This window comes from Panulirus ornatus, chromosome 66 (genome assembly GCF_036320965.1).
Source record: "Panulirus ornatus isolate Po-2019 chromosome 66, ASM3632096v1, whole genome shotgun sequence".
NCBI lineage: Eukaryota > Metazoa > Arthropoda > Malacostraca > Decapoda > Palinuridae > Panulirus > Panulirus ornatus.
In genome coordinates, this window is record NC_092289.1 from 7,455,219 (window position 1) to 7,468,011 (window position 12,793).

Sequence of the window (12,793 nt, forward strand, 5' to 3'; positions counted from 1 at the left end):
GCAGAAGCTGGTGACTGAGTTTGGTAAAGTGTGTGAAAGAAGAAAGCTGAGAGTAAATGTGAATAAGAGCAAGGTTATTAGGTACAGTAGGGTTGAGGGACAAGTCAATTAATTGGGAGGTAAGTTTGAATGGAGAAAAACTGGAGAAAGTGAAGTGTTTTAGATATCTGGGAGTGGATTTGGCAGCGGATGGAACCATGGAAGCGGAAGTGAATCATAGGGTGGGGGAGGGGGTAAAAGTTCTGGGAGCATTGAAAAATGTATGGAAGTCGAGAACGTTATCTTGGAAAGCAAAAATGGGTATGTTTGAAGGAATAGTGGTTCTAACAATGTTATATGGTTGCAAGGCATGGGCTATAGATAGAGTTGTGCGGAGGAAGGTGGATGTGCTGGAGATGAGATGTTTGAGGACAATATGTGGTGTGAGGTGGTTTGATCAAGTAAGTAATGAAAGGGTCAGAGAGATGTGTGGTAATAAAAAGAGTGTGTTTGAGTAACTTCCTCCCACACCATATACTTTTAATACCTTCCACAGAGCATCTCTATAAACTTTTATCAGATGCCTTCTCCAGATCCACAAACGCTACATACAAATCCATCTGTTTTTCTAAATATTTCTCACATACATTCTTCAAAGCAAACACCTGGTCCACACATCCTCTGCCACTTCTGAAACCACACTGCTCTTCCCCAGTCCAATGCTCTGTACATGCCTTGACCCTCTTGATCAATACCCTCCCATATAATTTCCCAGGAATACTCAATAAACTTATACCTCTGTAATTTGAACACTCACCTTTATCCCCTTTGTACAGTGGCACAATGCATGCATTCTGCCAATCCTCAGGCACTTTACCATGAACCATACATGCATCGAACATCCTCACCAACAAGATAACAAAGTCACCCCCTTTTTGAATAAATTCCACAGCAATACCATCCAAGCCCACTGCCTTGCTGGCTTTCATCTTCTGCAAAGCTTTCTTTACCTCTTCTGTGTTTCCCAAATCATTCTCCCTGACCCTATCACTTCACACACCACCTCGACCAAAACACCGTATATCTGCCACTCTATCATCAAACACATTCAACATACCTTCAAAATACTCACTCCGTCTCCCCCTCACTTCACCACTACTTGTAATTACCTCCCCATTAGCCCCCTTCACCGATGTTCCTATTTGTTCTCTTGTCTTACGCACTTTATTTACCTCCTTCCAAAACATCTTTTTATTCTCCCTAAAATTTAATGATACTCTCTCACAGCCAACTCTCATCTGCCCTCTTTTTCACCTCTTGCACCTTTCTCTTGACCTCTTGCCTCATTCTTTTATACATCTCCCAGTCATTTGCACTGTTTCCTTGCAAAAATCGTCCAAATGCCTCTCTCTCTTTCACTAACAATCTTACTTCTTCATCCCACCACTCACTACCCTCTCTAATCTGCCCATCTCCCACCTTTCTCATGTCACAGGCATCATTTGTGCAAGCCATCACTGCTTCCCTAAGTACATCCCATTCCTCCCCCACTCCCTTTACGTCATTTGCTCTCACCTTTTTCCATTCTGTACTCAATCTCTCCTGGTACTTCCTCACACATCTCCTTTCCAAGCTCACTTACTCTCACCACTCTCTTCACCCCAGAATTCTCTCTTCTTCTTTTCCCCTTTTAAAAGTTAAAATACAAGGAGGGGAGGGTTTCTAGCCCCCTGCTCCTGTCCCCTTTAGTTGCCTTCTATGACACATAGAGAATGTGTTTAAAGTATTCTTTCTCCCCTATCCCCAGTGATAAATATTTGATCTTATACAGGTTTGCCATTTCCCATGTTTATGAGGTAGCACCAGGAACGACGAATAAGTGGACCACATTTGTTTTCATCTGCTCTTGCTTTCACGTTTAATTCACTGAAACGAAATCCCCCATCCACAGTCAGGCCACCCAGACCTTTCCATGGTTCCCCAACTGCTTCTTATGCTTATTCAACCCATTGACAGCATGTCCCATGTAAACTACATCACTCCAATTTGCTCTATCTTTTGCGTGCCTTTCTCCTTCCTGTATGTTCAGGCCTCAGACGCTGAAAGCATTTTTCATTCTATCCCTCCACCTCCTGGCTGGTTTCCCCTTTTTTGGCTCCTTTTGCTTTCATTTCGTAAACTCCCTTAGTCATCCTTTCCTCACTCATCCTATCCTGATGTCCAAACCATTTCAGGAAACCTTTTCATTTCTCCCAGACATTTTTTTTTTTTTTTTTTTTTTTATACTTTGTCGCTGTCTCCCGCGTTTGCGAGGTAGCGCGAGGAAACAGACGAAAGAAATGGCCCAACCCCCATACACACGTACATACACACGTCCACACACGCAAATATACATACCTACACAGCTTTCCATGGTTTACCCCAGACGCTTCACATGCCTTGATTCAATCCACTGACAGCACGTCAACCCCTGTATACCACATCGCTCCAATTCACTCTATTCCTTGCCCTCCTTTCACCCTCCTGCATGTTCAGGCCCCGATCACACAAAATCTTTTTCACTCCATCTTTCCACCTCCAATTTGGTCTCCCTCTTCTCCTCGTTCCCTCCACCTCCGACACATATATCCTCTTGGTCAATCTTTCCTCACTCATTCTCTCCATGTGCCCAAACCATTTCAAAACACCCTCTTCTGCTCTCTCAACCACGCTCTTTTTATTTCCACACATCTCTCTTACCCTTACGTTACTTACTCGATCAAACCACCTCACACCACACATTGTCCTCAAACATCTCATTTCCAGCACATCCATCCTCCTGCGCACAACTCTATCCATAGCCCACGCCTCGCAACCATACAACATTGTTGGAACCACTATTCCTTCAAACATACCCATTTTTGCTTTCCGAGATAATGTTCTCGACTTCCACACATTTTTCAAGGCTCCCAAAATTTTCGCCCCCTCCCCCACCCTATGATCCACTTCCGCTTCCATGGTTCCATCCGCTGACATACTCATCTTAATATCGCTCCTCTCTCCCATCTCATTGTTTCCAATTTTGTCAACCTTCCTCTCACCATATGTTGTCCTAAACGACATTTCCAATACATCCTTCTATGCCTTGCATCCATACAGCACCACTGAGACTACTGTAACATCAAACATACCCATCTTTGCTCAGAAAGTAACCTTTCTTTCTGCACATCACTCAATGCACCAAAGGCCTTTGGCCCTTCGCCCATCCTGTTTCTCACTCCAGCTTCCTTGGTTCCATTTGCCATCATATCCAGCTCCCTTGGTTCCATTTGCCATCGTATCCAGCTCCCTTGGTTCCATTTGCCATCATATCCAGCTCCCTTGGTTCCATTTGCCATCATATCCAGTTCCCATGGTTTCATTTGCCATTATATCCAGCTCCCTTGGTTCCATTTGCCATCATATCCAGCTCCCTTGGTTCCATTTGCCATCATATCCAGCTCCCTTGGTTCCATTTGCCATCATATCCAGCTCCCTTGGTTCCATTTGCCATCATATCCAGCTCCCTTGGTTCCATTTGCCATCATATCCAGCTCCCTTGGTTCCATTTGCCATCATATCCAGCTCCCTTGGTTCCATTTGCCATCATATCCAGCTCCCTTGGTTCCATTTGCCATCATATCCAGCTCCCTTGGTTCCATTTGCCATCATATCCAGCTCCCTTGGTTCCATTTGCCATCATATCCAGCTCCCTTGGTTCCATTTGCCATCATATCCAGCTCCCTTGGTTCCATTTGCCATCATATCCAGCTCCCTTGGTTCCATTTGCCATCATATCCAGCTCCCTTGGTTCCATTTGCCATCATATCCAGCTCCCTTGGTTCCATTTGCCATCATATCCAGCTCCCTTGGTTCCATTTGCCATCATATCCAGCTCCCTTGGTTCCATTTGCCATCATATCCAGCTCCCTTGGTTCCATTTGCCATCATATCCAGCTCCCTTGGTTCCATTTGCCATCATATCCAGCTCCCTTGGTTCCATTTGCCATCATATCCAGCTCCCTTGGTTCCATTTGCCATCATATCCAGCTCCCTTGGTTCCATTTGCCATCATATCCAGCTCCCTTGGTTCCATTTGCCATCATATCCAGCTCCCTTGGTTCCATTTGCCATCATATCCAGCTCCCTTGGTTCCATTTGCCATCATATCCAGCTCCCTTGGTTCCATTTGCCATCATATCCAGCTCCCTTGGTTCCATTTGCCATCATATCCAGCTCCCTTGGTTCCATTTGCCATCATATCCAGCTCCCTTGGTTCCATTTGCCATCATATCCAGCTCCCTTGGTTCCATTTGCCATCATATCCAGCTCCCTTGGTTCCATTTGCCATCATATCCAGCTCCCTTGGTTCCATTTGCCATCATATCCAGCTCCCTTGGTTCCATTTGCCATCATATCCAGCTCCCTTGGTTCCATTTGCCATCATATCCAGCTCCCTTGGTTCCATTTGCCATCATATCCAGCTCCCTTGGTTCCATTTGCCATCATATCCAGCTCCCTTGGTTCCATTTGCCATCATATCCAGCTCCCTTGGTTCCATTTGCCATCATATCCAGCTCCCTTGGTTCCATTTGCCATCATATCCAGCTCCCTTGGTTCCATTTGCCATCATATCCAGCTCCCTTGGTTCCATTTGCCATCATATCCAGCTCCCTTGGTTCCATTTGCCATCATATCCAGCTCCCTTGGTTCCATTTGCCATCATATCCAGCTCCCTTGGTTCCATTTGCCATCATATCCAGCTCCCTTGGTTCCATTTGCCATCATATCCAGCTCCCTTGGTTCCATTTGCCATCATATCCAGCTCCCTTGGTTCCATTTGCCATCATATCCAGCTCCCTTGGTTCCATTTGCCATCATATCCAGCTCCCTTGGTTCCATTTGCCATCATATCCAGCTCCCTTGGTTCCATTTGCCATCATATCCAGCTCCCTTGGTTCCATTTGCCATCATATCCAGCTCCCTTGGTTCCATTTGCCATCATATCCAGCTCCCTTGGTTCCATTTGCCATCATATCCAGCTCCCTTGGTTCCATTTGCCATCATATCCAGCTCCCTTGGTTCCATTTGCCATCATATCCAGCTCCCTTGGTTCCATTTGCCATCATATCCAGCTCCCTTGGTTCCATTTGCCATCATATCCAGCTCCCTTGGTTCCATTTGCCATCATATCCAGCTCCCTTGGTTCCATTTGCCATCATATCCAGCTCCCTTGGTTCCATTTGCCATCATATCCAGCTCCCTTGGTTCCATTTGCCATCATATCCAGCTCCCTTGGTTCCATTTGCCATCATATCCAGCTCCCTTGGTTCCATTTGCCATCATATCCAGCTCCCTTGGTTCCATTTGCCATCATATCCAGCTCCCTTGGTTCCATTTGCCATCATATCCAGCTCCCTTGGTTCCATTTGCCATCATATCCAGCTCCCTTGGTTCCATTTGCCATCATATCCAGCTCCCTTGGTTCCATTTGCCATCATATCCAGCTCCCTTGGTTCCATTTGCCATCATATCCAGCTCCCTTGGTTCCATTTGCCATCATATCCAGCTCCCTTGGTTCCATTTGCCATCATATCCAGCTCCCTTGGTTCCATTTGCCATCATATCCAGCTCCCTTGGTTCCATTTGCCATCATATCCAGCTCCCTTGGTTCCATTTGCCATCATATCCAGCTCCCTTGGTTCCATTTGCCATCATATCCAGCTCCCTTGGTTCCATTTGCCATCATATCCAGCTCCCTTGGTTCCATTTGCCATCATATCCAGCTCCCTTGGTTCCATTTGCCATCATATCCAGCTCCCTTGGTTCCATTTGCCATCATATCCAGCTCCCTTGGTTCCATTTGCCATCATATCCAGCTCCCTTGGTTCCATTTGCCATCATATCCAGCTCCCTTGGTTCCATTTGCCATCATATCCAGCTCCCTTGGTTCCATTTGCCATCATATCCAGCTCCCTTGGTTCCATTTGCCATCATATCCAGCTCCCTTGGTTCCATTTGCCATCATATCCAGCTCCCTTGGTTCCATTTGCCATCATATCCAGCTACCTTTCAAGTTTTTAGATCCACCTTTATGCCTTGAGTTTCGAGAAGGTGTTGCTATGTTAAGGGAGGCAGGCATAGAGATGGAAGAGACTGAAGACCTAAGTACTCCTAATGAGAAACTTTTGGGTCGATTAGTGAAGGCCAAATATGACACTGATTTCTATATTCTTGACAAGTACCCATTGGCTGTAAGGCCATTCTATACTATGCCTGATCCCAGTGACCCTAAATGGAGTAACTCTTATGATATGTTTATGCGTGGGGAGGAGATTTTATCAGGAGCTCAGCGAATTCATGATGCTGATTTCTTGGTAGAGAGAGCAAAAGCTCATGGAATTCCAATTGACACTATCCAGTCATATATAGATTCCTTCAAGTATGGTTGTCCTCCTCATGCTGGTGGAGGCATTGGTTTGGAGCGGGTTACCATGTTATATCTTGGCTTGGATAATATCCGAAAGACCTCTATGTTCCCAAGGGACCCAAAAAGAATTACACCTTAGTGTATAAATCCCTATCTTGGCAAAGGTATTAGGTTGGAGTGTGTGACAGTTCTATCTTGTTTTGGGTTTATCCACATAATTTTCCCTAGGGATCAAAATGGAATTATAGTCTAGTTAACAGTAGCTTTGCAGTAATAAAATTTTCCATGGTTTTTTATTGATAATTATTTAAGGACAATTATGTATGGAACATTGATGGGTCACAATTAATTCTACTTGTTTTCCTGTAAGAAAAGAACAGGCTTGGTAGTGTTTACAAGATATAATTAAATAATTGGCTCCCTTTCGAGGCTCTCCACATTTTGTGAGTACAAGCTACAAAACTGAATGAATTATGTGCTGCCTCGAAATGTAAGAGCATTTATTGGATACTCCACTTTCAAAGTTTACTTGTATGTGCTGCACATAGAATGCAGAACCAGTGTACAAATATAGGCTTAGGTCCTAGTTCAGGTGAAAGTATTGAAGGTGTATCATTTATGGTTTTAAATTGACCTTGTCACTGCCAAAAGTGCAAATGATTGTTTACTGTAGTGGACATTGACTATCTCTTCATCTCCCTAAGTATTCTATTTAATCCTCAGGATATTTAATTGATAGGGGAAAGATAAAAAAAAAAAAGGGTTGCTTGTACTTGCATAACCTCTGCCGTACTTAACTGTAGTACAGATATGTATATCTTTCCTTTGAGGCTGAGCAAATTCCTGCTTCATAATCTGCAGGATCATTTAAGATCCTCTCTAAACACTTTACTGACATTTAACATATATGATAAAGCAGCAGTATGAATCATTTTACAATGAGCCCAAAATCAATTTGATGTTTAAAAAGCCAAATGATATCGAACATTGACATTGACCTGTTGCATATGGTTAGATTTACCATCTTGCACATGGATTTTAAGGCCACACAGATTATGCCCATGCCTTTTGAACTAAATGCAAAATGCCAAAAGCATTTATTGAACATCCTCAGAAAAAGAAAGCTTGGGTTCTAGTGTAACCCTAGAAAAGCAAAAACTTTCTAATCCCTTTACCTTCATGGAATGAGTAAAACTGATTCTAGAAACTGTAGATCAGTAGCATTGTCATGTATTGTTAAAAATGTTGAAAAAGTTTTAATATAGAATATAGACTGAATGACCTCACAGAAGTGAGCAGTCTACATAGTTCAGGGCAATTTGGCTGTGGGGCAGGAGGATTACTGCATGAAGAGGCTGTGAAAAACAAAAACAAAACAAAACAAAAAAATTTAAATGGATTACAGAAGTCTCTTATGAATGTAACCAGTGAAACCTAACTCTAATGCATAAAATAGAAATAACCAGTAAAATGGGTAGATGAATTTACAGTTACCCATAATTAGATAACATGTAAACCAGGCAGTTTTTGGTTTTGCCTCGAAAAATAACTTTCTCAAGGGAACTGTTTGTGCCCCTCTACTTTTTGTATTTACATCTGACATGAATATATACACAAGGCATAGCATATTTTTAAGGCTTGAAAACAGACAAAAGTCCTCTTCACCTGAAAAAGGACTTAAAAGATATAAGCGTAAGGAAAGAAGAGGAAATATTTTGGTTTAAGGGGCAAATTGTAGGTGTTACAAGAGACGAGAAAGTATTGATTTTCAAAGCTTAGTATTGTTATGCAAGAAAAAAACATCACAGCAGATCGCCCTTTAGTTGCCAAATGCCACACAGTATTCATGTAATGCAGTGGCTAGGGCACAGATAGAAGAGAGTTCACAGGGAAAGAAATCATGCAAATATGGTTTCTGTAGGAAAGGGAAAGAAAATGAAGAGTGCAACACATGGAAAGTGGGTCAAAGTTTTAAGGTCAGATTGGAAGAGCTAACAAGTTGACTGCTTCCTACTTAACTGTTATTTATTGGTGATTGTGATGAGTGGAATGTTTTCTGCGGTAAGAAACTCAATAGTTGCATGCTGTTTTAAATGCACTGACACTGTGTTGTCATTATATGCCCTGTTGAGTGATGTAGTTTTGGTGGCAGAGCTAAGAAACCCAGCAATGGCAGGAAGAACCACTTCAGTTCATTTATTTGCATGAACCTGGCCTAGAGAGAGAAAAAAGAAAAAGGCTTTACTTTTTGATATGCTCATGCATGTAAAACTGTAACTCCCCAGATGTGAAAGCGGTGTGATTGGAACAACTGTTCAGAAGAGAAAAAGTTTTTGTCACCTGAACAAGACTTCCAGTTTCCTTGAGGCAGGACTACCAAAGTAAATTAGATATTAGAAAATATATTAGATATTAGAAAGATATATCTGGTAAAAGAAGAGAGGTTGTCATATTCTGTTTGGATAAATGAGTGCTTCATTCACATTTAACATTTTTGTACTGATTTCAGGCAGACATGAAAGCCAAGAGTAAGGCTATGACCCTTGTATGCTATGACCCTTGCCTGAATGGACTCGGAACAGGAATGGTTGAATTATGAATATATGATATATGCTTCCAATTCTGCTACATTAACCTCGGCTATAGCGGAAACATAAGCATCACTTAAGGAGAGTGAGTAACAAACTTGTGGAAAATTAAAAAAATGAATTTTCTGAAGTCAGTCCATTAGTGCCACTGAAGTGTCAGTACTGTTTTAACATTTGGAGGTGGGGAGGAGCTTTTGTTCAAAAGATCTAGGTGTGAAAAATTAATCCAGATTGACAGAAGAGTGTTCATGACAATTTGGAATATGGGAAGCATGGTTGATAATTTGTTCCAGATCATGAGAAATTAGAAATCGTGAACTTTGGCCCCTATGTGGTAGGATTTCAACCATTCCTTATAGTATACATTGCAATTTAATTGAAGAACCTTAGTTTGAAGATGAAAGATGTCACAGCCTTGTGGATGGAATTTGAATAGTTGAAGAAAACTATAAAAGTTCCCAGGTTAGGAGAGCAACAGGTAAAATGAAAACTATGGTTGCTGGGAGAGAAATCTTTAGTTGGATGGCATCCGGGTGTGGAAATTTAAAATCTATAAGGCATGCAATGGGCATGTTCATGTTGGAATGAGGACAGATTCCTTTAAAATTTAATCAGGAATGAAGTTTATTGTTAGAGATGTAAAAAGGGCTACTAAAAACATCTGTTAACAGTTAAGTCTTTGAAGAAGTTAGGCGCTAGCCAAATTGAGTTCGACACCAGGAAGGTTTGTAGAAAGACCATGAAAATATGAGAGGAAAGAATGGATTTCATATGAAAGTAAGATCTGTAGGAGACATGTAGAAACTACAGACATTAGTCAAGTCTTCCATTGTGATAAGAAGTAAAATGCCATTTTACAGTTGAGAAGTCTCTACTGTTTTGTTATGGGGAATTGAAAATAAATCCCTCGGAATACCAAACATAGTTAAACATCTCCATATCACTAGAAAATGTAAAAGATCAGGGAGTGATCATGTCTGATGACCTTACTTTAAAAAAATGTTATCTGGATTTTCTGAACCTTTTTAAATAAGAGAGGTAAAGCTGAGAGCAGAATATTGTGTGCTAACATCTAACAAAGTGAGCAAAATTGGTGTTAAGTGTAGCACAGACCATTCAAAACCTGCTTTGACGGAAAGGAGTAGAAATGATAATTTACACCAAAAGTCTGAAAGGTGTGGGTAGTCAGTGTGCACTCTAAAATCATTCCTTATTGGCATAACAAGCAAGGAAACCTTTAAGTGATCACCAGTAAATTTGAGAGGAGCCATAAATACAGTATGAGAAAACAGTGCAAACATCTGCAGGCTTAAATTGTTCAACTCACTGTCAGCCAGTATTGAAGCATTTTGGACCACTGGGTTGAGAACTTGGAATATAAAATGGTGGTATATCTACAGTGTACCTGACCAGTCTAGTTGTGAAAGGTAAGCAGGCCTATGCATTGTACCTCAGGTGTCTTGACTGAACATTCAAGAGAAACTATTCAGTTTGGTACAAGATTTGAGGTATAGAGGTAGATAATCCTCCAGAACCAACACAGTTTAACTTAAGGGACATTTAAAACAATATCATCAAAGCTGGAGGTAATCATAACTTTTGACCTAAGGGACTTTAAGTAGGTGCAGGAGAGTGCTCGGCTGTCTTCATAATAGATTGGTAGGAATAACAAGTAGCCTGTAAAGCTTCTTTGCCAAAACCTTAAGGTCTGATAATTTAACCAGACAAGAGGAAAGTCAATATGATTTGAGAACAAGAATATGTAGAGAAAATGAGTAGTATATGGTATAAAAAGTTATGATAAAGATTAACACACTGACTCGCTTCTCTTTATATTTAGTGTACCTCTGCATTTTTTTCCACCTAAAAGAATTTTTTTCCTGTATTGCTATATATATATGGCCTTTCCTCATCTGTTCCTGGTGCTAATTTGTTAACGCAAGAGTTGGTGATCAATTACAAGAAAAAGAATTGTAAAGTAACGCATTAATCGCATGTGTGATGAGATTATTTAATAGGTAAATTTTTCGGCTGCAACCTTGCCAGTCATACGATATCCCCAACAGAATAATATATACACATCTCACCTTGCAATCATGTTATAATTGGAGCAATATGATATACATGGGGAAAGAGTGGACAAGTATGAAAGATTATATTAATCTATATTCATTTTCTGTTGATAAAAAGAAAATAATTTCTATCCCTTATGGTATTTTGTTGGTTACTGACTGATTTAAAAAAAATATAGGCAAAGGATGGGAAAACTAATGGTTCCCAGCAGTAACATCCTGACTCACTAATATACTGTTTATAGTGCCTGTGTCCTCAAACCTTATACAGCACAGTCACAATTGCCCGAGGCATCCCAGGCTGTATATGGCACAGTAGAAGTCATTAGATGAAATATGGCCAGAGATATGTTTCTTGCAACATCGAGAAGCTATAGCCATGCATATTTCAAATTCATAAATGTTTCCCTTTGGACATGCACCGTATGTGTCATTTTGTATTTAGGTACACTTATTCATGCTGGAAGTATTGGCTTATCTTTATTTCTTCCATGAGAATAGTCACATGTTTTGGAAGAAGCTAGAAAAGGTTTGGCAATGAAGCTCAATCAGTATTATCGAAAAGAATGTAAGAGAATAATTGAAGGACTGTCTTGAGAAATTAAATTTTTGTTATTGATCTTGCAGTTTTGAAAGTACTTTTTTTCAGTGTTAAGAAGTTTGATGGTGAAAACGGTAACTAGTGAAAACAACTGATACATTGGATGAATTTGATAGTGTGCTTCATATGTTTTCTAATGGCTATCATTCCCATTTCATATTTGAAGTTATTGCGGTTTTACTGTAGTAGTGGGTTTTTGTATTGTAAGTTTGTTTACCTTGTCAATATATTTTTGCATTGTAGGTAAAAAGGTGCCTTATATTATGCTCTCAGGGATCCCACTTTATTATTTCATAATTGTACTCTGTTGAATGACAAAATTTAAAGATAAAAATTTAGGTTGATGGGACCCAGAAAAAATGTATATGATGTCATTGAAGGTTTTGTAAGATGTCTTTTGATCTCTGATTTCAAGTAAGCCTTTTGGTATGTCACTCTATACCGGCAAAGCTAATAATTTTAATTTCTGTGGCTGTATTCCATCTGTTCTGAGTTGACCTTGTTCATAAGTGTGATTGACCTGTTTATAAGTTTTGTGGTTGAAGGAAAATAAACATTCTAAAAGGCATGTAAACGCATATGCTTAACCCGCAGCTGTGTAGTTTAATGACTTATGTCATTGAATTCTATGTGAAATAACTCATAACCCATATACTTTGGTGACTGTCCATTTTTCATTCATGAATAGGCCAAAAACAAGTCTTCAAATTCTCACATTTCCATTATGATTAAGTGATTATCTGGTAGTATCTGCTGCATCAACAACAGTCATTACAGAGTGAATATCCCTAATCCGAAAATCCGAAACTTTTTGATTGGTGACGAATTACATAGTGAATATCCCTAATCCGAAAATCCGAAACTTTTTGATTGGTGACAAATTCCACACCTGACCTCATTAGACTATGCTGGGCTCTGACACTCAGTTGGCACCAGTTTATTACAAATCATTGTCACAGCCAGACCTATGTGCACTACTCTGTTTTTCGCTTATTTTCTGCTCAAAGGTACAAAGATATTGTTGAAAATGTCAAAAAGTCTGGAAGTAGCAGATACTGAAGTTTTTAACCAATAATGAGGCTCCAGATTTTTATTCACTGACCTA

At 40.6% G+C, this 12,793-nt stretch overlaps 1 protein-coding gene across 1 annotated transcript in view; it reads left to right on the forward strand.

The window, feature by feature from the left end:
* AspRS (aspartyl-tRNA synthetase) overlaps positions 1–12,256 on the forward strand; it is a 47,728-nt gene extending 35,472 nt beyond the window's left edge. The window contains exon 6 of the mRNA XM_071658260.1: positions 6,063–12,256. Within this exon, the coding sequence (XP_071514361.1) occupies positions 6,063–6,566 (504 nt within the window). The 3' untranslated portion in view covers positions 6,567–12,256. The remainder of the gene's footprint in view (positions 1–6,062) is intronic.
* The last annotated feature ends 537 nt before the right edge of the window (positions 12,257–12,793 follow it).